Raw genomic sequence first — 27437 nt, 5'->3', positions numbered from 1 at the left:
TGTGAGTGGGAAAGAAGCAGACTCTCTGTGAAGTTTAGCCACTGCCTTGTGCTGGCTCTCAGAAGCAAAGCTGTGCTCTCTCAGGTCGGGCCTTCCTAATGCATTATTATTAAAGCACTGTCCATACCTGGCAGAGAAAGGTGAGAGGTTATCCATGGGAGACTGCAAAGAGAAAAGATAATCAGTGGAGCAAAACATAAGCAGCCACTTTTAAATGTTTACACTGGCGCTCCTAACCACATCCTTCTTGCTTTAAAACAATTTTCAATAATAAACAGAACTGGGTAAGTCTCTTATTTGTCTATTTTAACTAGATACTCTCTTCTCGATAGAGCTACTATCTCTTATATGTATTTGTGTAGCATTATGTATGTCTGACAGGGCTACAGAAATAAGTAGTAGTCCTGGTACATTCTTTGAAGAATCGGAGCAAAGCAGGGTGAAGCTAGAAGAGGCAACAGGGCATAGAAGACATTCTTACTTACATCCTATTACTTAATGTTTTGTTTTGTCTGCTGTTCAGTTCATGTAGTTGAATCAAAATAAAAACTGGAAAGAAAAAGCTTCAGTACTGCCAAAGATTTTACCTCTCCCCCTGGCCTACTTCAATCCCCCCTCCAAGATGAGTCTTATCCCTTCCGTGGAATTTGGTCCCTTTGTCTTCCTGGGTTCCATTCTCAAAATGGCGCCATCTTTATGGGTAGAAATCCCTTGTGTGTCAGGGAAGACTACAGTGATAGGGGTATACTACCGTCCACCTGGTCAAGATGGTGAGACGGACAGTGAAATGCTAAGAGAAATTAGGGAAGCTAACCAAATTGGTAGTGCGGTAATAATGGGAGACTTCAATTACCCCAATATAGACTGGGTAAATGTATCATCGGGTCACGCTAGAGAGATAACGTTCCTGGATGGAATAAATGATAGCTTTATGGAGCAATTGGTTCAGGAACCGACGAGAGAGGGAGCAATTTTAGATCTAATTCTCAGTGGAGCACAGGACTTGGTGAGACAGGTAACGGTGGTGGGGCCGCTTGGCAATAGTGATCATAATATGATCAAATTTGATTTAATGACTGGAAAAGGAACAGTGTGCAAATCCAAGGCTCTCGTGCTAAACTTTCAAAAGGGAAACTTTGATAAAATGAGAAAAATTGTTAGAAAAAAACTGAAAGGAGCAGCTACAAAAGTAAAAAATGTCCAAGAGGCGTGGTCATTGATAAAAAATACCATTCTAGAAGCACAGTCCAGATGTATTCCACACATTAAGAAAGGTGGAAAGAAGGCAAAACGATTACCGGCATGGTTAAAAGGGGAGGTGAAAGAAGCTATTTTAGCCAAAAGATCTTCATTCAAAAATTGGAAGAAGGATCCAACAGAAGAAAATAGGATAAAGCATAAGCGTTGGCAAGTTAAATGTAAGACATTGATAAGACAGGCTAAGAGAGAATTTGAAAAGAAGTTGGCCGTAGAGGCAAAAACTCACAGTAAAAACTTTTTAAATATATCTGAAGCAGAAAGCCTGTGAGGGAGTCAGGTGGACCGTTAGATGATCGAGGAGTTAAAGGGGCACTTAAGAAAGAAATTGCCATGCTTGGGTCAGACCAAGGGTCCATCAAGCTCAGCATCCTGTTTCCAACAGTGGCCAATCCAGGCTACAAGTACCTGGCAAGTACCCAAACACTAAGTAGATCCCATGCTACTAATGCCAGTAATAGTAGTGGCTATTCCCTAAGTCAACTTGATTAATAGCAGTTAATGGACTTCTCCTCCAAGAACTTATCCAACCTTTTTTAAACCCAGATAGACTAACTGCACTAACCACATCCTCTGGCAACAAATTCCAGAGCTTAATTGTGCATTGAGTGTCTTTCTATATGCTCTGTGATTTTGATCTTTAGAATAGTTTCCACTATTTTTCCTGGCACTGAAGTCAGGCTCACTGGTCTATAGTTACCCAGATCGCCCCTGGAGCCTTTTTTAAATATTGGGGTTACATTAGCCACCCTCCAGTCTTCAGGTACAATGGATGATTTTAATGATAGGTTACAAATTTTAACTAATAGATCTGAAATTTCATTTTTTAGTTCCTTCAGAACCCTGAGGTGCATACCATCTGGACCAGGTGCTACTCTTTAGTTTGTCAAATCTGGCCTACTACATCTTCCAGGTTTACAGTGATTTGGCTCAGTTCATCTGGCTCATCACCCTTGAAAACCATTTCGGCAACCAGTATCTCTCCAACATCCTCATTAGTAAATACTAAAGCAAGGAATTCATTTAGTCTTTCAGCAATGGCCTTATCTTCCCTAAGAGCCCCTTTAACCCCTTGGTTATCTAACGGTTCAACAGACTCCCTCACAGGTTTCTTGCTTGGGATATTTTTTAAAAAGCTTTTATGAGTTTTTGCTCTACGGCCAACTTCATTTCAAATTGGAGAAGATAAGGCCATCGCGGAAAGATTAAACGATTTCTTTGCTTCGGTGTTTATTGAAGAGTATGTTGGGGATGTACCCCTACTGGAGAAGGTTTCATGGGTAATGATTCAGATGGACTGAACCAAATCACGGTAAACCTAGAAGATGTGGTAGGCCTGACTGACAAACTGAAGAGTAGTAAATCACCTGGACCGGATGGTATACACCCCAGAGTTCTGAAGGAACTAAAAAAATGAAATTTCAGACCTATTAGTAAAAATTTGTAACCTATCATTAAAATTATCTAATGTACCTGAAGATTGGAAGATAGCAAATGTAACCCCAATATTTAAAAAGGGATCCAGGGGTGATCCGGGAAACTACAGACCAGTTAGCCTGACTTCAGGGCCAGGAAAAATCATGGAACCTGTCATAAAGAATAAAATCACAAAACATTTAGATAGAAATGGTTTGATGAGACACAGCCAGCATGGATTTTCCCGAGGGAAATCTTGCCTCATAAATCTACATTTTTTTGAAGGGGTGAATAAGCATGTGGTATTTGGATTTTCAGAATGTGTTCGACAAAGTCCCTCATGAGAGGCTTCTAAGAAAACTAAAAAGTCATGGGATAGGAGGCGATGTCCTTTCGTGGATTACGAACTGGTTAAAAGATAGGAAACAGAGAGTAGGATTAAATGGTCAATTTTCTCAGTGGAAAAGGGGTAAACAGTGGAGTGCCTCAAGGATCTGTACTTGGACTGGTGCTTTTACTATATTTATAAATGATCTGGAAAGGAATATGATGAGTGAGGTAATCAAATTTGCGGATGATACCAAATTATTCAGAATAGTTAAATCACAAGCTGACTGTGATGCAGTACAGGAGGAGCTTGTGAGACTGGAAAATTGGGCATCCAAATGGCAGATGAAATTTAATGTGGATAAGTGCAAGGTGATGCATATAGGGAAAAATAACCCATGCTATAATTACACAATGTTGGGTTCCATATTATGTGCTACAACCCAAGAAAGAGATCTAGGCGTCTTAGTGGATAATACTTTAAAATCGTCAGCTCAGTGTGCTGCGGCAGTCAAAAAAGCAAACAATGTTAGGAATTATTAGGAAGGGAATGGTTAATAAAACAGAAAATGTCATAATGCCTCTGTATCGCTCCATGGTGAGACTGCACCTTGAATACTGGGGTAGATTTTATAAGTTTACGCGCGCGCGAACAAAAGTACGCTGGATTTTATAAAATCCGGGGTCGGCGCACACAAGGGGTTGCACCTGCGCGCGCCGAGCCCAGCGCGCGCTGCCTGTTCCCTCCGAGGCCACTCCGAAATCGGAGCGGCCTCGGAGGGAACTTTCCTTCCGCCTCCCCTCACCTTCCCCTCCCTTCCCCCTGCTTTCGGCAGGCGCAGATTTACGCCTGCCGAAAGCAGGCGTAAATCTGCGCACGCCAGCGGGCTGCCAGCGCGCCATCACCCGACCCGGGGGCTGGTCCGGAGGCCTCGATCACGCCCCCGGGCCAGTGTCACGCCCCGACACGCCTCCCGTCCTGCCCCGAAATTAGTGCCGCCCACCCCCCCCCCCTGACACGCCCCCTTTGCCAAGCCCTGGGCCTTACGCGCGGCCCGGGGCTTGCTCGGCGCGCGCAGGGGAGGTTTGGGGTAGGTTTTCGGGGGGGGGGGTACGCAAGTATCCCTCTGAAAATCTACCCCACTGAGTACAATTCTGGTCGCCGCATCTCAAAAAAGATATAGTTGCACTGGAGAAAGTGCAGAGAAGGGCGACCAAAATGATAAAGGGCATGGAACGGCTGCCCTATGAGGAAAGGCTAAGGAAGTTAGCCCTCTCTTCTCCAAACTGAACAGCCCTGAGGGGGATATGATAGAAATTTACAAAATCATGAAAGGACTTGAATAGGTTAATGTAAATCGGTTATTTGCTCTCTCAGATAATAGAAGGACCAGGGGAATTCTATGAAGTTAGCAAGTAGCACATTTAAAACAAATTGAAGAAAATTCTTTTTCACTCAGCTCATAGTTAAGCTCTGGAATTCATTGCCAGAGGATGTGGTTACAGCAATTAGTGTAACTAGGTTTAAAAAAAAGGTTTGGATAAATTCCTAGAGGAAAAATCCATAATCTGCTATTATGATTATTGATAAGCTTGTGATCTAGCTCATGTTTGGGTACTTGCCAGGTTCTTGTGGCCTGGTTTGGCCTCTGTTGGAAACAGGATGCTGGGCTTGATGGACCCTTGGTCTGACCCAGTATGGCAATTTCTTATGTTATGTTCTTAACAATTGGAAGCCTGAGCAAACAATCAAAGCGACACAAACACCAAGTACTGTAGCAGCAATGCCCGTTTCAGGAGGGATATTTATAAATTCAAAACACAGGGAGCATAATTGTCAGGTAACTGTGTGTGGCCACAGGTACATGTGTATATGACTGTGTGGAGAGCCTCAAGTATTTTAGAGTCTGCACATATCAGAATCACACTTATTTTAAGTGTATCGCCAACATATGCGTATAGGTGTGCTTACATGTGAATACATGGAATGCATGGAAAGCGAGTCTTTCAGTGCATTAAACACGTGTACTTTTCTTGCCAGCTCCTTCCATGTGTCAGGATGCTGGCTCAGGCGTGCACCGGTCTGGTTTAACATGACACTTATGTTTTTCATAGGACGACTTAACTTCTACAATGCAGAGCACAGTATTAGGAGGAGGAATAGCCTAGTGGTTAGAGAAGGGGACTATGAACCAGGAGACCAGGGTTTGAGTCCAGATGTCACTCCTTGTGTCCTTGGGCAAGTCACTTTACCCTCCATTGCCTCAGGTTCAACATTAGATTGTAAGCCCTCTGGGGATAGGGAAATACTTACAGTATCTGAATGTAAACCAGTGTGATATCTCGATTGAGATCAAATGTCGGTAAATAAATAAATAATATACTTATAACATCATATAGTGCTGTATAGATATTCTTTTTATAGAGCTGTTTATGGTACTAACCCTTTATTATATTATAATATATTATGAACATGCAACTTGTCCATATTACTCAACCTGCATGCCTGTTAGAAGAATGCAAACCTCACGACCCCATCACATCACAGTGACTGCCACTACCTCCCAGAACAAAATTCATAACTCTGCCTCTGATAGTCAGGGACTATTTTAAGTGTTAGCAAAAGCCTCTCTGCATGCATGCGTCCCAGACCACAATGATCTCCACTCCGTCCACAGAAGCCCGGCCACGTGGAATGGGTCCTGCACCTAGGGTGCTCCCTCCACGCCTGGCCTTTAAAAGCTAAGCCTACCAATTGACTTTTTGCCATGAACACCTTAAAAATGCTGCAATAATCCAGAGATTTTGCTGTGCGTTTTTTATTTCTAAGGTAGTCACTAGTATGATGTAGCGGTTAGATTGATTTAGAGAGAGGCCTTGAGGGACACTGTTGCATTGTGATTCTGCTTCTATTCAAATTTGTTTAAAGCTTTGAAATGTGAATCTGCAAGTGACCTGTTTGTAAGTTAATTTGTAATAAGCTGAGACCAGCTTTCAGTGAAATCAAACAAATGCTAACCCCCCCTGCCCTGATCTTCCCAGCCATAGGGAGGGGCGCACAGGGAGTCCCCTCTCTCCCTCAGCATCGCCTGCAAGCAGCAGCCAATCAAACTGGGCAGGCCTAGCTCGGCAGGGGCAGGGCCAGCGCCTTCAGCCCAGCTCTGCTGCTCCCCCCCTGAAGAGCAAAGCCAGATGTGATGCAGACAGGAGCTCAGCTAAGGTGGGGGAGGGGGGCTGGCGAAAGAGAGCTACTGCTGTTTGAAGATGGACAGACCATGGTGGGTGGGGGCAGCCAGGGGAGAGAGGGAAGGGGGAGGAACATTATGGAATTACAACACATTTATCGTATTTCAATGACTGTTCCTAGCGCTCAGATATAGGGGGGGGCTTGCAGAGCAGCAGCTGCGGGCACTGACAATGTGCACCCGTGGGCCTGCAGCTGAGACCTTGCACTCAGATATAGGGGGGGCTTGCAGAGCAGCAGCTGCGGGCACTGACAATGTGCACCCGTGGGCCTGCAGCTGAGACCTTGCACTCAGATATAGGGGGGGCTTGCAGAGCAGCAGCTGCGGGCACTGACAATGTGCACCCGTGGGCCTGCAGCTGAGACCTTGCACTCAGATATAGGGGGGGGCTTGCAGAGCAGCAGCTGCGGGCACTGACAATGTGCACCCGTGGGCCTGCAGCTGAGACCTTGCACTCAGATATAGGGGGGGCTTGCAGAGCAGCAGCTGCGGGCACTGACAATGTGCACCCGTGGGCCTGCAGCTGAGACCTTGCACTCAGATATAGGGGGGGCTTGCAGAGCAGCAGCTGCGGGCACTGACAATGTGCACCCGTGGGCCTGCAGCTGAGACCTTGCACTCAGATATAGGGGGGGCTTGCAGAGCAGCAGCTGCGGGCACTGACAATGTGCACCCGTGGGCCTGCAGCTGAGACCTTGCACTCAGATATAGGGGGGGCTTGCAGAGCAGCAGCTGCGGGCACTGACAATGTGCACCCGTGGGCCTGCAGCTGAGACCTTGCACTCAGATATAGGGGGGGCTTGCAGAGCAGCAGCTGCGGGCACTGACAATGTGCACCCGTGGGCCTGCAGCTGAGACCTTGCACTCAGATATAGGGGGGGCTTGCAGAGCAGCAGCTGCGGGCACTGACAATGTGCACCCGTGGGCCTGCAGCTGAGACCTTGCACTCAGATATAGGGGGGGCTTGCAGAGCAGCAGCTGCGGGCACTGACAATGTGCACCCGTGGGCCTGCAGCTGAGACCTTGCACTCAGATATAGGGGGGGGGGCTTGCAGAGCAGCAGCTGCGGGCACTGACAATGTGCACCCGTGGGCCTGCAGCTGAGACCTTGCACTCAGATATAGGGGGGGGCTTGCAGAGCAGCAGCTGCGGGCACTGACAATGTGCACCCGTGGGCCTGCAGCTGAGACCTTGCACTCAGATATAGGGGGGGCTTGCAGAGCAGCAGCTGCGGGCACTGACAATGTGCACCCGTGGGCCTGCAGCTGAGACCTTGCACTCAGATATAGGGGGGGGCTTGCAGAGCAGCAGCTGCGGGCACTGACAATGTGCACCCGTGGGCCTGCAGCTGAGACCTTGCTGTGCTGCTTCGCCTATGGACGGCCCTGTGCCCAGCAGTAATCATGGCCAGTCCTCCCTTGCGCCACTTCCACAAATTCTTGGGGAATTATTCCATCTCTGCTAAGGAACGTAAACCCAAACTCCCTGTCCTGGGTGCTGCGTATTCCCTGCTCACCGTAAAGTGTCTGGCTTGGCCCTGTCCCTGAGTGGGTGCCTGGGCAGCGGCAGGAGCCCATCCGTCGGAGAAGCTGGGGACATACGCAGGAATGCTTTTCCCATTGGGCCACTCCGCTCTGTAAATAGAAACAAAATTCATGCATTTATGCTCCAAAATGTGCAAGTGGCAGTGAGGATGAAATGCACTCCAAGCCCCAGATATTCAGGAGCTGATGCCCGCATTCTCTTAATTCTTTACCTTTCACAGCACGGTGCCGTGACTTCTTTCGGCTGCGTTACACGCAGGCATTCCTGGGGGCATAAAGCCATGCACTTTTCTGCCCTCTACTCACACCGACACAGACTCCTACACGGCTGTTTTCCCTTTGAAAATTTGCATAAAATTCATGCACGAAGTGCTGCAAAGTTTCCAGCTAGGGAGGAGATTTGAAACTTGCCTCCATCAGAGGTCAGGATTTCTGAAATATTTCTCCAATTAAAAAAACCTTTGTTTAAAAAATGATCTGTGTAAAGTACAAGAGAGTTTGTGGTTGTAAAGACTGTAAAAAAAACAAATCTGCTTTCATAGGGCAGGGGTGAAGGCTTCTCCTCCCTGAATCCTCTTTCATGCATGCAGGTATTTCCTCCTCCCTGGAAGGCTCACAAGCCAAGGCTCTGATTTATGAAGCTTTTTTCCTCCCCCCAAAGTTTGTAGTGGAGAGTGAAGGGAGTTGAGTCCGGGCTTCTCTGGCTGAAAGCTGCTATAAGATTACAAACTCCTCCGAGAAACCTCAGATCGGCAAATAAAGGCCTTCTGATGGTGCCATCTATTACTACGGCGAGATTAACGCGAGTACGGGAGAGAGCTAACTCTTTCGCAGGCCCAAAACACTGGAATGAGCTGCCCCCTGAAATAAGGATGCAAGCTGATGTTAAGGTTTTTAAAAGAAATTTGAAAACCTGGTTATTTAAGAGAGCTTATAGCAGTACTGGCTGAGTCATGATTTCATCTTATTCTTTACGCAAACGAGAAGGGAGGTGCAAATAATATGTACACAGTCCACAAATTTTGTAGAAAATGAAGAATAACGTCTTTTAATTTTTCATCAATTCAATATGGCTCAACCAAAGCTCATTGCAGTATGAAACAGTTCTCAACGAGGTCCCCCGACACGGACCTGTGTTTCGCATGAAGCTGCGTCGGGAAGGACTAATACAGTGTATAATTTCAACCACTGAAAATTCAAACAGAAATAAGTTTTATCAGCAATAATAGAGATGTGAGAAAAGGCAATGTTCTGACTAGATGCTGAGACACATACCTTTGTGAATAATCCAAAAAGCTAGAACCAGGGAGAGCAGGCAGTACAGACTGAAACGGAGCTTGAAAGGGACAAAATTTGGTGCGAGAGAGCTGCACCAATCATGGCGCACCCACCACCAATCAGAAGTAAGAAAGTAAAACGAGAACGGAGCGTCATTAAATGAAGCAGTGCCATTCGATCTCATTATTAAGACCTTCAGGGGATAGGCTATTGAGCTTATAGATCCATTTCTGTTCCCTTTGTGTCAAAATTTGAGAGAAATGACCTCCTCGTATAGGCAGAGGTACAACGTCAATGATCACAAACGTCAAATCATTCTCCGTATGTGTGCAACTGAATTGAATTGATGAAAAATTAAAAGAAGTTATTCTTCATTTTCTACAAAATTTGTGGACTGTGTACATATTATTTGCACCTCCCTTCTCGTTTGTGTGGATAATTTTTGGAGTGTTGCTCGTGCCTCCTGTGTGTTTGTAGGTTTTCATCTTATTCTTTTACATTGTTTTATCTCTATTTTATGTTTCTGCTTAATTTTAACATTGATAGTTATTCATTTTGCTAAGATTCTTTTAATATTAGTTTTACCTTTCTATTTTATGTATTTATAAGGTATTTTATATTGAAATTATGTTTTTATTTTCTTAATCATGTAAACCATTGTGAAAGTTTTACTAAACGACGGCCTAGAAAACCTATTAAATAAATAAATAAGTAATCACTAGGCTAGGCCTCATTCAGCTATTACCTGACCCTGGTTTAAACCTCTGCAAGGTGGATGCAAGCTGAAGGTTGCTAGCGATATGCAAAGACCTTTCGGTAATATCCTTCTAAGGTAGTGATGTAATTTTTCTCTTTGATTTTGATATGACCTCCATGATTAATTCTTACCTCGTTACAAACCAAGCTTCTCCCAGGTTCTTCCAGATTATCCGTTCAGCTGCTGTCACACAGGAGTTAAGCAGATTTATGGCCTTCCCCGTCAGCAGAGGACTTGTAACTGAAGCAGCCGTTTCATTTCCTGGACACTCTGACAAGATCTGTAATGGTAGTGATGGGAGCAGAAGAGAACTTATACTCGCTTGCTAAAACAAGGTCACATAACTAAAAAGACTTAAGTTTTAAAAATGATTTAAAATGAGGAAAGTCTTAAAAGCCACTCTACAGTATATGGCACTGACTGACTTAGAAAAAAGCGGTTTTTAGCCAAATGCTGGACTCCTCCTTTAAATGTCCTACTGCCCTGAAGGCAGGGCCGGCACGTCCCAATAGGAGAACTAGGCAGTCGCCTAAGGTGCCAGCTATTAAGGGGCGGCAAAGAGCAGCCATATGGGGCCGCAAGCGGAGCCCATCCCACTCATGGCTGAAAGGAGTAGAGCCTCAGCGGGCCATGAACGGTGCCTCTGAGTGTGGGAGTGAGTGAGAGGGAGTGTGTGTGTGTGTGTGTGTGTGTGAGTGAGAGGGAGTGTGTGTGTGTCTGTGTGTGAGAGTGAGAGGGAGTGTGTGTGTGTGTGAGTGAGTGAGAGGGAGGGAGTGTGTGTGTGTGTGAGTGAGTGAGTGAGAGGGAGTGTGTGTGTGTGTGTGTGAGTGAGAGTGTGTGTGTGTGTGAGAGTGAGAGGGAGTGTGAGTGAGTGAGAGTGAGAGGGAGTGTGAGTGAGTGAGAGGGAGGGAGTGTCTGTGTGTGTGAGTGAGAGGGAGTGTGTGTGTGTTTGTGTGTGTGAGGGAGGGAGTGTTTGTGTGTGTGTGTGTGTGTGAGTGAGAGTGTGTGTATGTGTGAGAGGGAGTGTGAGAGAGTGAGAGGGAGTGTGTGTGTGTGAGTGAGTGAGAGGGAGTGTGTGTGTACGAGAGAGCAATGGTGTGAGTGAGAGAGAGGGAGGGAGCCTGCGTAAGAGGTCCGTCTGAGTGACTGAGGTCACAGCTGGGACCTGGACTGGGGGTGGTCACAAGGTAGAAGGTTCACCTAGGGCATCTGCTATCCTAGCACCGGCCCTGCCCAGAGATGGCACTCACCAAAGAAAGCGCGGAGAACAGCATATGAATGAGGTCTGGGGCGCTGGGTTCCTGCATGCACAGAGAGACTTTCCCCTGTAAAACATGACAGACCTGCACTGAAAAGCATCGACCATTTCCACCAGTCCATGAATCCAGAAAAATAAATTCCTCTCCACATCATCTCTTCTCCAAGTCCTCCAGTGGTGCTCCTCCCACCCCAGAAACTCCCCCAACCATGTGCCCGGCCCTCCACATGTCACCTTTCGTCTACTACCTGTCCCATCACCCCCCACCCCCACATCATCTCTCCAACAGCTCCACAAAGCTTCATAAGCCCTTAACTCTGGCAACATTTACCCCAAATTCAGCAGAGTCCGTCCCTCCCTGCTCCAGGCACAAATTAGCCTGAAAGTGACAGTGACCTACCAGCAGGTTAAAGGCGTACTTCACTTTCTGAAACATTTCTATATATTCCGCTTCGGAAACTGCAGAGGCTTTAGAAAGAAAAAAAAACAATCTGTCGGTGCCAAATACAAAAATTATTCCCCTCAAACAGAAAAATGAAAGCCAATGTAAAAAGAATATTTATTTTACCCATAACACAAGTATCGCCCTAAGATAGACTGCGACAGTTGTGTCAAGAGCAAGCAACACTGTTCCAATTTTTATAGAAGTTATTTCTAAATTTAGTGGGTGAAACGCTAAATATTAAAGAGAACTAGAAACATTCCTAAGTTCTCTGAAGATAAGTAGACTAGAGTGACACAAGTGCATCACTTAATTGTGCTCGATGTTGCAGAACAAGCAACAGTGCAAGACACGGGCATGCACGCACACATGCACCCATCCCGGGCGGCAGCCAGCACGCTCCTAGCAGAGTCTAATCACCACACGCAACAGTGCAAGACACGGGCATGCACGCACACATGCACCCATCCCGGGCGGCAGCCAGCACGCTCCTAGCAGAGTCTAATCGCCACACGCAACAGTGCAAGACACGGGCATGCACGCACACATGCACCCATCCCGGGCGGCAGCCAGCACGCTCCTAGCAGAGTCTAATCACCACAGGCAACAGTGCAAGACACAGGCATGCACGCACACGTGCACCCATCCCGGGCGGCAGCCAGCACGCTCCTAGCAGAGTCTAATCACCACAGGCAACAGTGCAAGACACGGGCATGCACGCACACGTGCACCCATCCCGGGCGGCAGCCAGCACGCTCCTAGCAGAGTCTAATCACCACAGGCAACAGTGCAAGACACGGGCATGCACGCACCATATGCACCCATCCCGGGCGGCAGCCAGCACGCTCCTAGCAGAGTCTAATCGCCACACGCAACAGTGCAAGACACAGGCATGCACGCACACATGCACCCATCCCGGGCGGCAGCCAGCACACTCCTAGCAGAGTCTAATCGCCACAGGCAACAGTGCAAGACACGGGCATGCACGCACACATGCACCCATCCCGGGCGGCAGCCAGCACGCTCCTAGCAGAGTCTAATCGCCACAGGCAACAGTGCAAGACACAGGCATGCACGCACACATGCACCCATCCCGGGCGGCAGCCAGCACGCTCCTAGCAGAGTCTAATCGCCACACGCAACAGTGCAAGACACGGGCATGCACGCACACATGCACCCATCCCGGGCGGCAGCCAGCACGCTCCTAGCAGAGTCTAATCGCCACAGGCAACAGTGCAAGACACGGGCATGCACGCACACATGCACCCATCCCGGGCGGCAGCCAGCACGCTCCTAGCAGAGTCTAATCGCCACAGGCAACAGTGCAAGACACGGGCATGCACGCACACATGCACCCATCCCGGGCGGCAGCCAGCACGCTCCTAGCAGAGTCTAATCGCCACAGGCAACAGTGCAAGACACGGGCATGCACGCACACATGCACCCATCCCGGGCGGCAGCCAGCACGCTCCTAGCAGAGTCTAATCGCCACACGCAACAGTGCAAGACACGGGCATGCACGCACACGTGCACCCATCCCGGGCGGCAGCCAGCACGCTCCTAGCAGAGTCTAATCGCCACAGGCAACAGTGCAAGACACGGGCATGCACGCACACGTGCACCCATCCCGGGCGGCAGCCAGCACGCTCCTAGCAGAGTCTAATCGCCACAGGCAACAGTGCAAGACACGGGCATGCACGCACACGTGCACCCATCCCGGGCGGCAGCCAGCACGCTCCTAGCAGAGTCTAATCACCACAGGCAACAGTGCAAGACACGGGCATGCACGCACACGTGCACCCATCCCGGGCGGCAGCCAGCACGCTCCTAGCAGAGTCTAATCGCCACAGGCAACAGTGCAAGACACGGGCATGCACGCACACGTGCACCCATCCCGGGCGGCAGCCAGCACGCTCCTAGCAGAGTCTAATCGCCACAGGCAACAGTGCAAGACACGGGCATGCACGCACACGTGCACCCATCCCGGGCGGCAGCCAGCACGCTCCTAGCAGAGTCTAATCACCACAGGCAACAGTGCAAGACACGGGCATGCACGCACCATATGCACCCATCCCGGGTGGCAGCCAGCACGCTCCTAGCAGAGTCTACTCACCACAGGCAACAGTGCAAGACACGTGCATGCACGCACCATATGCACCCATCCCGGGCGGCAGCCAGCACGCTCCTAGCAGAGTCTAATCACCACAGGCAACAGTGCAAGACACGGGCATGCACGCACACATGCACCCATCCCGGGCGGCAGCCAGCACGCTCCTAGCAGAGTCTAATCACCACAGGCAACAGTGCAAGACACGGGCATGCACGCACACGTGCACCCATCCCGGGCGGCAGCCAGCACGCTCCTAGCAGAGTCTAATCAACACACGCAACAGTGCAAGACACGGGCATGCATGCACGCACACATGCACCCATCCCGGGCGGCAGCCAGCACGCTCCTAGCAGAGTCTAATCACCACAGAGAAAATTCTGAGGAGTCCTCACCATTGTTCTTTTTTTTCTTCCTTTTCTTCTTGCTGTTGGAAGATGGGGAGCTGCTCAATGGCCTCAGTTTCCCCACAAACACCTCAATGTCACTTAGGACGTGGTTGAGGACTTCCTGCTCCAGAAAAAATGTGAATGACTTGTACAGGTTATTATGATGATCTTTTCTGTACCTTGACAAAGATCTTGTGCATGGATTTTGTTAGATTAATATTCACTGCAGATTTCTTGACTCTGTGTCAACAGTTTTATTTATATGGACAACATAAATGCCTTTAGCATTATGTGAAATAGAAAATTATGATATAACAATCAAAGAGCTGATTGAACTGCCCCAAAAAGTTTGTATCAAATGTAGAAGAAACAGCAAAATAATAGCAAAATACAGAGGAAAGGTGCCCTGCACCTGTGTCACTGGAATGCAAATAAATAAATAAATAAGCCCCTCTGCTCTCCACCCCTGAAACATGCCACGCCCCTGTATTGTTATGATTGACAGCAGGAGGGAGGAGAGCAGGCCTCTCAGCTGCAGTTCAGGAGAAGCCGCAGTGTCGGTAGGGAAGAGTGAGAAACCTGTGGTGATCCCCCCACCCCCGGCAGAGGTCCGAGAGAGGGTCAGAGAAGCACCAGATATGGGGAGGGAAGAGACGATAGATGACAGGAAACTGTAGGGAAGTGGAGGTGACAGAAGGTGAGACCGCACCTTCAATACTATGTACAATTCTGGTCGCCGCATCTCAAAAAAGATATAATTGCGATGGAGAAGGTACAGAGAAGGGCAACCAAAATGATAAAGGGGATGGAACAGCTCCCCTATGAGGAAAGGCTGAAGAGGTTAGGGCTGTTCAGCTTGGAGAAGAGACGGCTGAGGGGGGATATGATAGAGGTCTTTAAGATCATGAGAGGTCTAGAACGGGTAAATGTGAATCGGTTATTTACTCTTTGGGATAGTAGAAAGACTAGGGGGCACTCCATGAAGTTAGCATGGGGCACATTTAAAACTAATCGGAGAAAATTATTTTTTACTCAACGCACAATTAAACTCTGGAATTTGTTGCCAGAGGATGTGGTTAGTGCAGTTAGTGTAGCTGGGTTTAAAAAAGGATTGGATAAGTTCTTGGAGGAGAAGTCCATTACCTGCTATTAAGTTCACTTAGAGAATAGCCACTGCCATTAGCAATGGTTACATGGAATAGACTTAGTGTTTGGGTACTTGCCAGGTTCTTATGGCCTGGATTGGCCACTGTTGGAAACAGGATGCTGGGCTTGATGGACCCTGGGTCTGACCCAGTATGGCATTTTCTTATGTTCTTATGTTCTTAAGGTGGGGAGAAAAGGGAAGGGAGGGGGAGATGTCCTTGGATAGGGCTTTAGTACTCATTAATGATAATAATGAGAGGCTTGCACTAAGCTTCTACAGAGACCATCTGGTCTCTATCATCCACCCCACACATTTCTAGCATTTTCATAAAACGTGCATATAAAAAGTCGCTTATTTTAACACAAATGAAAATCCCGCCATATAAAGGGCACACAAAGTTCAAATACAAGTGTGACTTGTCTGAAGATTATGCTCTCTCTTGGATACCTGTGGATGCTGTGAGACTGTTTTTAAGGGTATCATGTCTGCATATAATCCCTGGGGGATTCTGCGCTACTGTGGAGCACAAAATTCCCCTCCTGCACAGAATTTCCATTTTCTGTACAGAATTTGGTGAAAATAGAGCAGTCCCGGCATGCCACGAGCAGAGCCCATTCCGGTGAGACTGAGTCTGTGTGTAGAGGTGTGTGTGTGTGTGTGTGTAAGACTGCAACCTTGGGGGTGGGGTGAGAGAGAGCATATGTGAGAGTGCGTGAGGGTGGGTACCAGAAAGAGGGAGCCTATGTGAGGAAATTGTGAAAGAGTGTGTATATGTGTGAGAGATTGGGAGCTGGTGTGTGTAAAAAAGGGATTGTGTGTATGTGAGGGAGTGAAGGTGCTTGTTTGTGACAGAGGGAGCTTGTGTGAGGATGTGTGTATGTGTGAGAAAGAAAGCCTGTGTGAAGGGATTGTATGTGTGTGTGAGAGAGCCTGTGTGGAAGGATATTTGTGTGTGAGAGAGGGAGCCTTTGTGTAGGGTGGTGTGAGAGAAGGGAGCCTGTGTGTAGGAGGGGTGTGAGAGAGAGGCATAGGTAGCCTGTATGAGGGTGTATGTGTGAGAGAGAAAGGGAGTCTGTGTGTGTGAGAGAGGGAGCCTGTATGAGAGTGGGTGTGTGTGGGTGAGAGGGAGCCTGTATGAGGGTGTGTGTGTATGTGTGCGCTCAAGAGGGAGCCTTTATGAGGGGGGGGTGTGTGTGAGTGTGTGTGTCTGTGTGTGAGAGGGAGCCTGTATGAGGGTGTGTGAGTGTGTAAGAGAGGAAGCCTTTATGAGGGTGTGTGTGTGTGTGTGTGAGCGAGAGAGAGAGAGGAACCTATATGAGGGTGTGTGTGTGTGTGTAAGAGAGAGAGAGAGAGATAGGAAGCCTGTATGAGGGTGTGTGTATGAGAGAGAAGCCTGTATGAGGGGGTGTGTGCGCGCTCGAGAGGAAGCCTTTATGAGGGTGTGTGTGTGTGTGAGAGAGAGAGAGAGAGGGAGCCTATATGAGGGAGGGTGTGTGTGTGTGTATGTGTGTGTGTGTGTGTTCGAGAGAGAGTGAGGGAGCCTGCATGAGAGGGTGTGCGTGTGTATGTATGAGAGAGAGGGACAGAGGGAGCCTGTGTAAGGGGCAGTACCGAGAGAGGGATCAAACTCTGGGAGTGGAGATAGAGTGGAAGGGGTTGAGCCTAGAGGGGAGGGGAGAGTTGGTGGCAGGTGGAGGGGTTGGGGCCTGAGAGGGCATAATGAATGGAGACTGGCCAGAGGAGTAGGGAGAGAGGGTGGAAGGGACACTTACAGTGAACATCTAGGGAAATTCTGCTCAAAATATTTAAAACTCTGCCTCTTTAAGTAATCCCTTTGTTCTGCCTTACATATTAAATTAATTAGGTAAAGACTGTCATGTATATTGTGTTAAGCAGAATTTGACATTCCCTCAGGAGTGTGCATATTATTCTTATCTGCTGCTCTTATATTTGGTGGGAATTCTTCTCTTGCTGGCTTGTGTTATCTTATATTTACATTGTTGTGATATTCTCTGCAAATGTGTGGGCTGTGCGAGGAGCGAGAGAGAGGTGTTTGAGGCCAGGGCTGGCGGGAGGAGAAAAAGAAAGAGAGGTGCTTGGGGCCAGGGAAGACTAGTGCTGATCCAACCTATCTCTGGCTATTAAGGTTTTGGTTGGGTGCCAGGCGTACTAAGGGGGCCGCCCTGGGTGGCAACAGGGGTGCCATTGCCGCTGGCAGGAAGGTCCTGCGACAGCGCGGAACAGGAACATAGCAGGGCAAATCTCACCAGCAAAAGCAAGGTCCTGCAGCAGTGGCAGAGACCAGCGGTGCCGCTGGCATTTACTAGAGCCGGTAGCAAAGAACAGGCTCAACATTGCCACCGACGTTCCTGGAGCCGGCGGTTGAAGAAGGGAGAGAGACTCGCCCTGTGACCTGGCCCGGCGCCACAGGGTGTGCAAACCGTGCAATTGCACAGGGCGGCACACCCGGTAAGGTGGCATCAGGAGCAGGGAGAGGCCACACACCCAGTGGGGCGGCGTTGGGAGCAGGAAGAGGCCCGCAAGGCTGCTGGTGGACTCTCTCAGCGGCGGCCCGGAAGAGAATTCTGCCCAAGAGGCCAGCATTCACTTTCCAGAACACGTGCAGCTAGCACATTTTCAATGCTGATCTCGCGATGCTCGAGATCAGCATAGAGGAAGTGCTAGACTCACGTGGTTTGATTAGTGCATAGGGCAGCACATGAGGAGAAGCAGCAGAATGGCTCCTGCTGGTCTGTGTGTACGAATAAATGAATGAGAGTCTTAGTGGAGTGTGGGATGTACTGTGTGTGAATGAGAGCCTGGCCTGGGGGTGTGGTGTGTGTGAATGAGAGCCTGGCCTGGGGGTGTGGTGTGTGTGAATAAGAGCCTGGCCTGGGGTGTGGTGTGTGTGAATGAGAGCCTGGCCTGGGGGTGTGCTGTGTGTGAATGAGAGCCTGGCCTGGGGGTGTGGTGTGTGTGAATGAGAGCCTGGCCTGGGGTTGTGATGTGTGTGAATGAGAGCCTGACTGGAGGCGGGGGGAGGAAGTATGTGAATGGGAGCATGACTGGAGGGTTGTGTGCATGTAAATGGGAGCCTGTCTGCTGTGTGTGTGTGTGTGCATGAGAATCTGGCTGGGATGGGGGGGTGGTAGGAATGTGTGTGAGTGTGTGTGTGTGTGTGTGTGTGTGTGCATGAGAATCTGGCTGGGATGGGGGGGTGGTAGGAATGTGTGTGTGTGTGTGTGTGTGTGTGTGTGTGTGCATGAGAATCTGGCTGGGATGGGGGGGGTAGGAATCTGGCTGGGATGGGGGGGGTAGGAATCTGGCTGGGGTGTGACTTTTAATCTGCGGTAGTCAATACAAGGCCAGAGCGACCCATCCTTTTTGGATAAAGAAGAAGCCGGTCCCTGCTGGACATGTGGATTGTCGCATGAAGCCCCGGTCTAGATTCTCATAGATGTACTCCCACATTGCCTTGATTTCAGGGAGAGACAAGGGATACCCTACCCCATGGTGGCAGCTAAATTCCACAGTCATATACCCTGTTGAGTGGAAATGTCTCAGTTCCTTTCTTCAAGAATACATCCTCAAAGTCGCTACCACCCAGGAAAGAGATCTAGGCATCATAGTGGATAATACTTTAAAGTCGTCGGCTCAGTGTGCTGCAGCAGTCAAAAAAGCAAACAGAATGTTAGGAATTATTAGGAAGGGAATGGTTAATAAAACGGAAAATGTCATAATGCCTCTGTATCGCTCCATGGTGAGACCGCACCTTGAATACTGTGTACAATTCTGGTCGCCGCATCTCAAAAAAGATATAATTGCGATGGAGAAGGTACAGAGAAGGGCAACCAAAATGATAAAGGGGATGGAACAGCTCCCCTATGAGGAAAGGCTGAAGAGGTTAGGACTTTTCAGCTTGGAGAAGAGACGGCTGAGGGGGATATGATAGAGGTCTTATGATCTTTAAGATCATGAGAGGTCTTGAACGAGTAGATGTGAATTGCTTATTTACACTTTCGGATAATAGAAGGACTAGGGGGCATTCCATGAAGTTAGCATGGGGCACATTTAAGACTAATCAGAGAAAATTCTTTTTCACTCAACGCACAATTAAACTCTGGAATTTGTTGCCAGAGGATGTGGTTAGTGCAGTTAGTGTAGCTGTGTTTAAAAAAGGAATGGATAAGTTCTTGGAGGAGAAGTCCATTAATGGCTATTAATCAAGTTTACTTAGGGAATAGCCACTGCTATTAATTGCATCAGTAGCATGGGATCTTCTTAGTGTTTGGGTACTTGCCAGGTTCTTGTGGCCTGGATTGGCCTCTGTTGGAAACAGGATGCTGGGCTTGATGGACCCTTGGTCTGACCCAGCATGGCAATTTCTTATGTTCTTATGAGGAATGCCCGGAAGTGTGGCAGCAAGGGATGAGTGAAGCAGAGGTTCCACACACTCGTAGCATTGCAGGCCCCAGCAGTTGAGTTTCAATATGGCCCAGTTAAATTGGGGGGAATGCAGCTAGAGCCAGGAAAGCCACAGCACAATTGTATGGACGGTCAATAACATGGAAGGCTAGAAGTTTCTTGTGGAGTAAGTTGGTATGCACGGACAAAGGTGTGGTGGCAATGGTGATCTGACCAGGCAACAGATCCCCATATATGGAAGAGATGTCACAGGTGGGCAAGCTCCAGTCCAACCGGGTGAAAGAGGAAGAGATGGTCCGGCAGACGCTTAGGGGGAGAGCTCCATGATGTTAAATGAAGCTTTCCTCAGCAGATGCATTGGTTTCCTCAGCTTCTCTGAGCATCTGCACTCCAATTTCACTCCGGCGCCCTGATGATGTCGGCAGGCTCCAACCGGGTGAAAGAGGAGGAGAAGGCATTCTTATTTGAGTAGGTTTTTAGTTCATACATTTAATAGCAAGCCCTCAATGTTTTATGTTTATGTTCTTATTGTTTGTGATTTGATTGATTTTGATGTATAATGTTTGTTTACTAATTTATGAATGTACTTTGTAAATTGCTTAGAAATGTTGATAAGCGATACATAAATTTATAAATAAATAAACAGATGATTAAGGGGGACCTCTTGGAACAGTGGGAAGCTGTAGAAGATCTACCCGCTTTCATCAGGAAGTCCCCCCAGCACTAGAGTAAAGAAGTCCTGGTTTTCCACGGTGACTGTCACCGGAAGAGTCAGTTGAGGAGTAGGTGTCATGAAGCCTAGAATCACCTCCCCACCAGATCCTAGGCTTGGAAGTTTCCCGGCTTGACTGGGCATTGAGCAAGCCAGTGCCCTGAGACACAGGCCTAACTGGTGGCGATGGAGTCTCTCCTCTGCTGTGAGATGGCCATTTCCAAGCTGCATGGGTTTGTCCAAATGCACAGAGGAGGGATGGGGCTGGCGCCAGTGGTGACAGCAGGTGCTGGAAGCGGGGAGCCAGCGTGATGGCCCTACAAGGCAGATTAACCTCCCTGGCCTGTTGTTGAAGGTGGCAGTTGATCCTCCCTGCTAGGTCGATGAGCCGCTCCAGGGACTCTGGAAGCTCCTGGGCAGCCAGCTCATTCTTCATCCTAGAGGACAAGTCCTCCAGGAAGATGCTGCGGAGACAATCTTCCCGCCAGTTGAATTCGGTGGCCAGGTTCTGGAACTCAATAGCGTAGTCTGCTAGTGGCCGGGTGCCCTTGCATAGATGCAAGAGGTTAGAGCCCAAGGTGGCCGGCCGGCCGGCCAGCCCAACTCATTGAAGACCATCTTAAAGGCAGACGTGAACTGCTACAGGTCCTGGAGGAATGGATCGACGTGCTCCCATAACAGTGACACCTAGGCCAGAGCCTTACCATGAAGGAGAGAGAGGATGACGGTTATGTTTACTGTGTCATCAGGAAAAAGTGCCGTCTGGAGGAAGAAGTGCATATAGCATTGATTAAGGAATCTCCGGCACTGTTTCGGGACCCCAGCATTCTGAGGTGGAGCAGGTAGATGCAGAATGGGGAGACTCAGGTGAGACAGCTGGCAGCAGAACTGGTGCAGCTGAGGCCGTAGTTGCATCCAGAAAGGAGGTAAGTCGCTCCATAGAAGCCGCCAGGAGTTGAAGGAAGCACTGCTGCTATTGGAGTTTGTGAGCTAAGCTCGAATGGCCTGGAGGTGTTGCAGGCATGAACCCTTGGACCGAGGTGGAGTTGTAGCAACCTGCAAGGAGGAGCCCTGCAGGTCCCCACCGTTGGCTGGCATGGCTGGTGGAGCTGGCTGAGGCACAGTCCTAACTGGAGCTTCACCTATGCAAGCCCTCGTTATCCTTAGGTTGAACCCTCGGGTGCTAGGGCCAGAAGGATTTAGGCACAGGCCTCTCTTGCTGAGGTGGAGATCTGTGGAGGCGGTGTCTGACAGAACAGGGTCTGGGGCACGCTGAATACAGACATAGTCAGAGGCAAGCAGTGGTCAGTACAGGTGGCATTTAGGTGAGGTCAACTGTCAGGCAGAGGTCAGAGGAAGGAAGAATTCAAGTGTGGATGAGAATCAGGCAGTAATCAGTGGCAGGCGGAGTTCAGTCATGGACAAGAGTCAGGCAGTGGTCAGGGGCAGGCGGAGTTCAGTCGTGGACAAGGGTCAGGCAGTGGTCAGTGGCAGGCGGAGTTCAGTCATGGACAAGAGTCAGGCAGTGGTCAGGGGCAGGCGGAGTTCAGTCGTGGACAAGGGTCAGGCAGTGGTCAGTGGCAGGCGGAGTTCAGTCATGGACAAGAGTCAGGCAGTGGTCAGTGGCAGGCAGAGTTTAGTCGTGGACAAGAGTCAGGCAGTGGTCAGTGGCAGGCGGAGTTCAGTCATGGACAAGAGTCAGGCAGTGGTCAGTGGCAGGCGGAGTTCAGTTGTGGACAAGAGTCAGGCAGTGGTCAGTGGCAGGCGGAGTTCAGTCGTGGACAAGAGTCAGGCAGTGGGGTCAGTGGCAGGCGGAGTTCAGTCGTGGACAAGAGTCAGGCAGTGGTCAGTGGCAGGCGGAGTTCAGTCGTGGACAAGAGTCAGGCAGTGGTCAGGGGCAGGCGGAGTTCAGTTGTAGTCAGAAGCAGAGATCCGTCCAAGGGAAAATGGGAAGGGATAAGCAGGCAGGGAGGTGAGGAACAGCACAGACTGGCAGAAGAGGCACTGAAGAACTGAAGATTGACTACAGGACAAAGATGAAGAACTCAGGAAAGAAGACCATGAACGCAGGAACGAAGGCACGAAGGCCGTATAGAAACATAGAAATGATGACAGAAAAGGCCCAAACAGTCCATCCAGTCTGCCCAGCAACTTGTTGTAGCATCAGCCGCGCCACACAGCTCTCCCCTATAATGGTAGCATCAGGGGGTGGCATCTGCCGTGCCTTACAAGTCAGGACCTGTTGGTTACTGTCTGAGTCCAGTTCCCCGTTACCTCTTACCTCTTGCTGTAGAAGTAGAGAGATCAGGAACACGCCGAGGCGATTCGCTGTACCGGAGGAGTAACCTATTGCTGAGGCGAGGAGAGATAGCTGAAGGGGTCTTCTATAGGCCCGTACTGGTGATAGCGTCTGGTGACGCCGGTCTCATCCCTCCGTGGGCCCTTTAAGAGGAGCACAGCCGGACACGCGTGTGCACCTTAGGAAAGTTGGGGGCCTTCATCAGTGTCAGCGGCAGTGCCCATAGAGGCAGCTGGAACGTGGCGGCGGGAATCGCAACTTTTACCATTTCCACCCCACTCATAAATGAAGTGGAGCAAGCTTGTCTTGCGCCGCGCAAATAACGGGTGGGAAAGCGAGTGCAGGTAGGAGGAAGAAGTGCTCTAAGGGGGGGGGGGGGGGAAGGGAGTAGGACAGAGGTCTAAAGGGGAGTAACCAATAGGTGGCAAGAATTTTGAATGGGGAAGAAAGGATTGGTTAAGGTGGTGAAGGGAAGCAGGAGCAACGGTTGAACTCCTCAGTTGATGAGGAAAAGCTGAGGCGGAGGGCTGAGGTTTTCCCTCCCACCCGGTGCGAAGACTAGTGGGGTTGATGATAATAGTTACTAGTTGTGAGTGTTGTCGCAGTGGGCGGTAAACCCGAGCCCTTAAGAGCTTGCATTGATGTTAAGGTTAAAAGTATTAAACAAGGGGGGGGGGGGAATCTTGTGTAGTGCGGGGGGGGCTGCTACACGAGATTGCCAATGAGCAGGAGGGGGGCTGATGCTCAGAGGCGTGGATTAATAAGGAGCTCTACCACTGGAAGAGGTGGGGGGCGCAATTAACAGAGGGAGAAACAAAAAGGGGAATTGAGTCGTTGTATAAAATTGTGGGGGCTCGGGTACGGTTATTAAACTGCGGCCTTTTTATTGTTCCAAAGAAAGTGTCCTGTCGTTTGTGATTGGGGAAAAGGAAACAAAGACATAAGGGGGGAGGGGTAAGAAAATTAAGCGAGTCTGTCATCTCCCAGTTATTTTAGAAACTTTCAGCTGAAGAGCCCTCGCCTGCGTAGCCTCTTATCTGAGGGGACCCACTCCATCCCCTTTATCGTTCTTGTCCTCTGCAAGCAATGCAGTGTGAGGCACGGCAATAATCCATACAACTGGATACCTGAGTGGCTGCAGTGTTACCCGATGCTGGGAGTGGAGACGTCCCAGGCTAGGAGCACCACATCAGCAGTGGCCTGTGGCTTGGGGCCAGACTGTGATCATTGCTTGAGATAAACGCAGCAGGACATTATCACTGCACAAGAACGAGAGCCAGAGAGCAGTACTGAATCCTCAGCAGAGAGGCTGCAGTGTTACCCGATGCTGGGAGTGGAGACGTCCCAGGCTAGGAGCACCACATCAGCAGTGGCCTGCAGCTTGGGGCCAGACTGTGATCATTGCTTGAGATAAACACAGCAGGACATTATCACTGCACAAGAACGAGAGCCAGAGAGCAGTACTGAATCCTCAGCAGAGAGGCTGCAGTGTTACCCGATGCTGGGAGTGGAGACGTCCCAGGCTAGGAGCACCACATCAGCAGTGGCCTGTGGCTTGGGGCCAGACTGTGATCATTGCTTGAGATAAACACAGCAGGACATTATCACTGCACAAGAACGAGAGCCAGAGAGCAGTACTGAATCCTCAGCAGAGAGGCTGCAGTGTTACCCGATGCTGGGAGTGGAGACGTCCCAGGCTAGGAGCACCACATCAGCAGTGGCCTGCAGCTTGGGGCCAGACTGTGATCATTGCTTGAGATAAACGCAGCAGGACATTATCACTGCACAAGAACGAGAGCCAGAGAGCAGTACTGAATCCTCAGCAGAGAGGCTGCAGTGTTACCCGATGCTGGGAGTGGAGAATTCCCAGGCTAGGAGCACCACATCAGCAGTGGCCTGCAGCTTGGGGCCAGACTGTGATCATTGCTTGAGATAAACGCAGCAGGACATTATCACTGCACAAGAACGAGAGCCAGAGAGCAGTACTGAATCCTCAGCAGAGAGGCTGCAGTGTTACCCGATGCTGGGAGTGGAGACGTCCCAGGCTAGGAGCACCACATCAGCAGTGGCCTGCAGCTTGGGGCCAGACTGTGATCATTGCTTGAGATAAACGCAGCAGGACATTATCACTGCACAAGAACGAGAGCCAGAGAGCAGTACTGAATCCTCAGCAGAGAGGCTGCAGTGTTACCCGATGCTGGGAGTGGAGACGTCCCAGGCTAGGAGCACCACATCAGCAGTGGCCTGTGGCTTGGGGCCAGACTGTGATCATTGCTTGAGATAAACACAGCAGGACATTATCACTGCACAAGAACGAGAGCCAGAGAGCAGTACTGAATCCTCAGCAGAGAGGCTGCAGTGTTACCCGATGCTGGGAGTGGAGACGTCCCAGGCTAGGAGCACCACATCAGCAGTGGCCTGTGGCTTGGGGCCAGACTGTGATCATTGCTTGAGATAAACACAGCAGGACATTATCACTGCACAAGAACGAGAGCCAGAGAGCAGTACTGAATCCTCAGCAGAGAGGCTGCAGTGTTACCCGATGCTGGGAGTGGAGACGTCCCAGGCTAGGAGCACCACATCAGCAGTGGCCTGCAGCTTGGGGCCAGACTGTGATCATTGCTTGAGATAAACGCAGCAGGACATTATCACTGCACAAGAACGAGAGCCAGAGAGCAGTACTGAATCCTCAGCAGAGAGGCTGCTGTGTTACCCGATGCTGGGAGTGGAGAATTCCCAGGCTAGGAGCACCACATCAGCAGTGGCCTGCAGCTTGGGGCCAGACTGTGATCATTGCTTGAGATAAACGCAGCAGGACATTATAACTGCACAAGAACGAGAGCCAGAGAGCAGTACTGAATCCTCAGCAGAGAGGCTGCAGTGTTACCCGATGCTGGGAGTGGAGAATTCCCAGGCTAGGAGCACCACATCAGCAGTGGCCTGCAGCTTGGGGCCAGACTGTGATCATTGCTTGAGATAAACGCAGCAGGACATTATAACTGCACAAGAACGAGAGCCAGAGAGCAGTACTGAATCCTCAGCAGAGAGGCTGCTAACCGGGCAGCTCTGCCCCTGGGGGTTGTGACCGTGTGGCACATTGGGGGTTCTCTTACTTTGTGGTGGTCATCTGGGGAAAGAAACCCCAAAAATGATGTAATTGGTTGCGCAACGGTATAATCCGTATTAGGCTAATGTATAGCATAAAGCTATAGACTTAGTGTTTGGGTAATTGCCAGGTTCTTATGGCCTGGATTGGCCACTGTTGGAAACAGGATGCTGGGCTTGATGGACCCTTGGTCTGACCCAGTATGGCATGTTCTTATGTTGATAAAGCGAGCACTTGCTTCTGCCTAACAGCGCTCCCTGTGTGCCCCGTCAGAAAGGTTTCCTGTCTCCCCCATTAACTTTTCTCCACGGTTTCACCAGTAGCTGAGTAGGATTTGGGTGGGAATGTTTCATGGGGTTAGGGTCACAGTCAGCGCAGGGAAGCTCTTCACAGCAGTCTGTCACTTCATTTCTTTCCTGGGAATTTCTGTGGCTTTTAGCATTTCTACAAGAAGGAGGTAGGGGTGTGGGGTCACATGCATTTGCCCCTGGGTGCTAGAGACCCTTAGTAGCCTCTGGGCAGATGTGTTTCCTATATCATAAAACTGGAAGGAAGGAGGAGTCTGGGAACTATAGGGCAGTGAGTCTGAGCTCTGTGGTGAGCAAACTAATGGAGTCGCTGCTAAATCCCAGGAGAGTGCAGCTTCTGTAACCCAATGGATGGCAAGATGCGAGGCGGCAGGGTTTTTCCAGCACAAATCTTGTCAGACGAATCTGATCAATTTCATTGATTGGGTGACCAGAGAGTTGGCTCAAGGGTGAGCACTAGACATAGTGCGTTTGGATTTCAGCGAGGCCTTTGACAGAAGACTTATAAATGAATTGTGCCCTGGGATGGATCCTGGTTAGGACCTGGCAGAGTGGGAGGTGAGAATGGGTGGTGGGAAATGGAGATTTCTCTGAGGAGGGGGATGGGACTAGTGTGTGCCGCAGGGATCGGTCCATTCACTGCTTCTTTTTGTGGATGGTAGACAACCAGGAAGATGTGGAAACCATGAGGAGGAATCTAGTGAAACTTAAGGTATGGTCTAGCAGCTAAGATTTAATGCTAATAAATTCAGGGTCTTGTGTTTGGGCTGCAAAAACCCAAGGGAGTACAGCAGATTAAACATTTCTAAGCACGAATCATAGCTGGCGGAGGGGCAGGTGTGATTATATCTGATGATCTCAAAATGGATAAAGCAACAGCGCTGAACATTGATGGATTGCTGGAGTACAAGATGTTTTAATAATAATTAAAGCCAGAAAGATGCTTGGGTGCACAGGGAGAGGAAGGGTCAGCAGAAAAGGGAGGTGACATTGCCCCTGTACAGGTCCCTGGTGAGACCTCACTGGGAATACTGAGCACAATTCTGGAGACCCCCCACCTTCAGAAGGACATAAACAGGATGGAGCCGCTCCAGAGGGAGGTCACTAAAATGATCAGTGGTCTTCGATCTAAAGCATATGGGGAAGGACTGAAAGATCTAATCATGTACACCCTGGGGGAAAGGGGAGATATGATAGACATTTATATATCTCAAGGGTTTCCATGCACAGGAGGGGAGGCTCTCAATGGAAAGGAGAATCTAGAACGAGGGGTCATGGGATGAGAGAGAGAGGGGGCAGACTAGGAGTAATCTAAGGAAATATTTCTTTATAGAGAGGGAAGTGGATGCATGGAAGGGCCTCCCTGTGGATGTGAATGTAAGACGGCAGGGAATAAGCACTCAGGATCTCTGAATGAATG

General features: G+C 49.5%; 1 protein-coding gene across 2 annotated transcripts in view; it reads right to left on the bottom strand.

Moving 5' to 3' along the window:
• Positions 1 to 27437, bottom strand: part of EPS8L3 (EPS8 like 3) — a 49871-nt gene that overhangs the window by 3830 nt on the left and 18604 nt on the right. For both annotated transcript variants that reach the window (XM_029573515.1, XM_029573516.1), the window contains 6 exons: positions 14027 to 14141; positions 11483 to 11550; positions 11075 to 11149; positions 9956 to 10104; positions 7762 to 7879; positions 128 to 162 (listed from right to left, as the gene is read on the bottom strand). In XM_029573515.1, coding sequence (XP_029429375.1) covers positions 128 to 162; positions 7762 to 7879; positions 9956 to 10104; positions 11075 to 11149; positions 11483 to 11550; positions 14027 to 14141 — 560 coding nt within the window. The remainder of the gene's footprint in view (positions 1 to 127; positions 163 to 7761; positions 7880 to 9955; positions 10105 to 11074; positions 11150 to 11482; positions 11551 to 14026; positions 14142 to 27437) is intronic.

This window comes from Rhinatrema bivittatum, chromosome 12 (genome assembly GCF_901001135.1).
Source record: "Rhinatrema bivittatum chromosome 12, aRhiBiv1.1, whole genome shotgun sequence".
In the NCBI taxonomy this organism is placed as follows: Eukaryota; Metazoa; Chordata; class Amphibia; order Gymnophiona; family Rhinatrematidae; genus Rhinatrema; species Rhinatrema bivittatum.
Note: the sequence above shows the minus strand (reverse complement) of the source record. Positions and strands in the feature narration are given on the sequence as shown.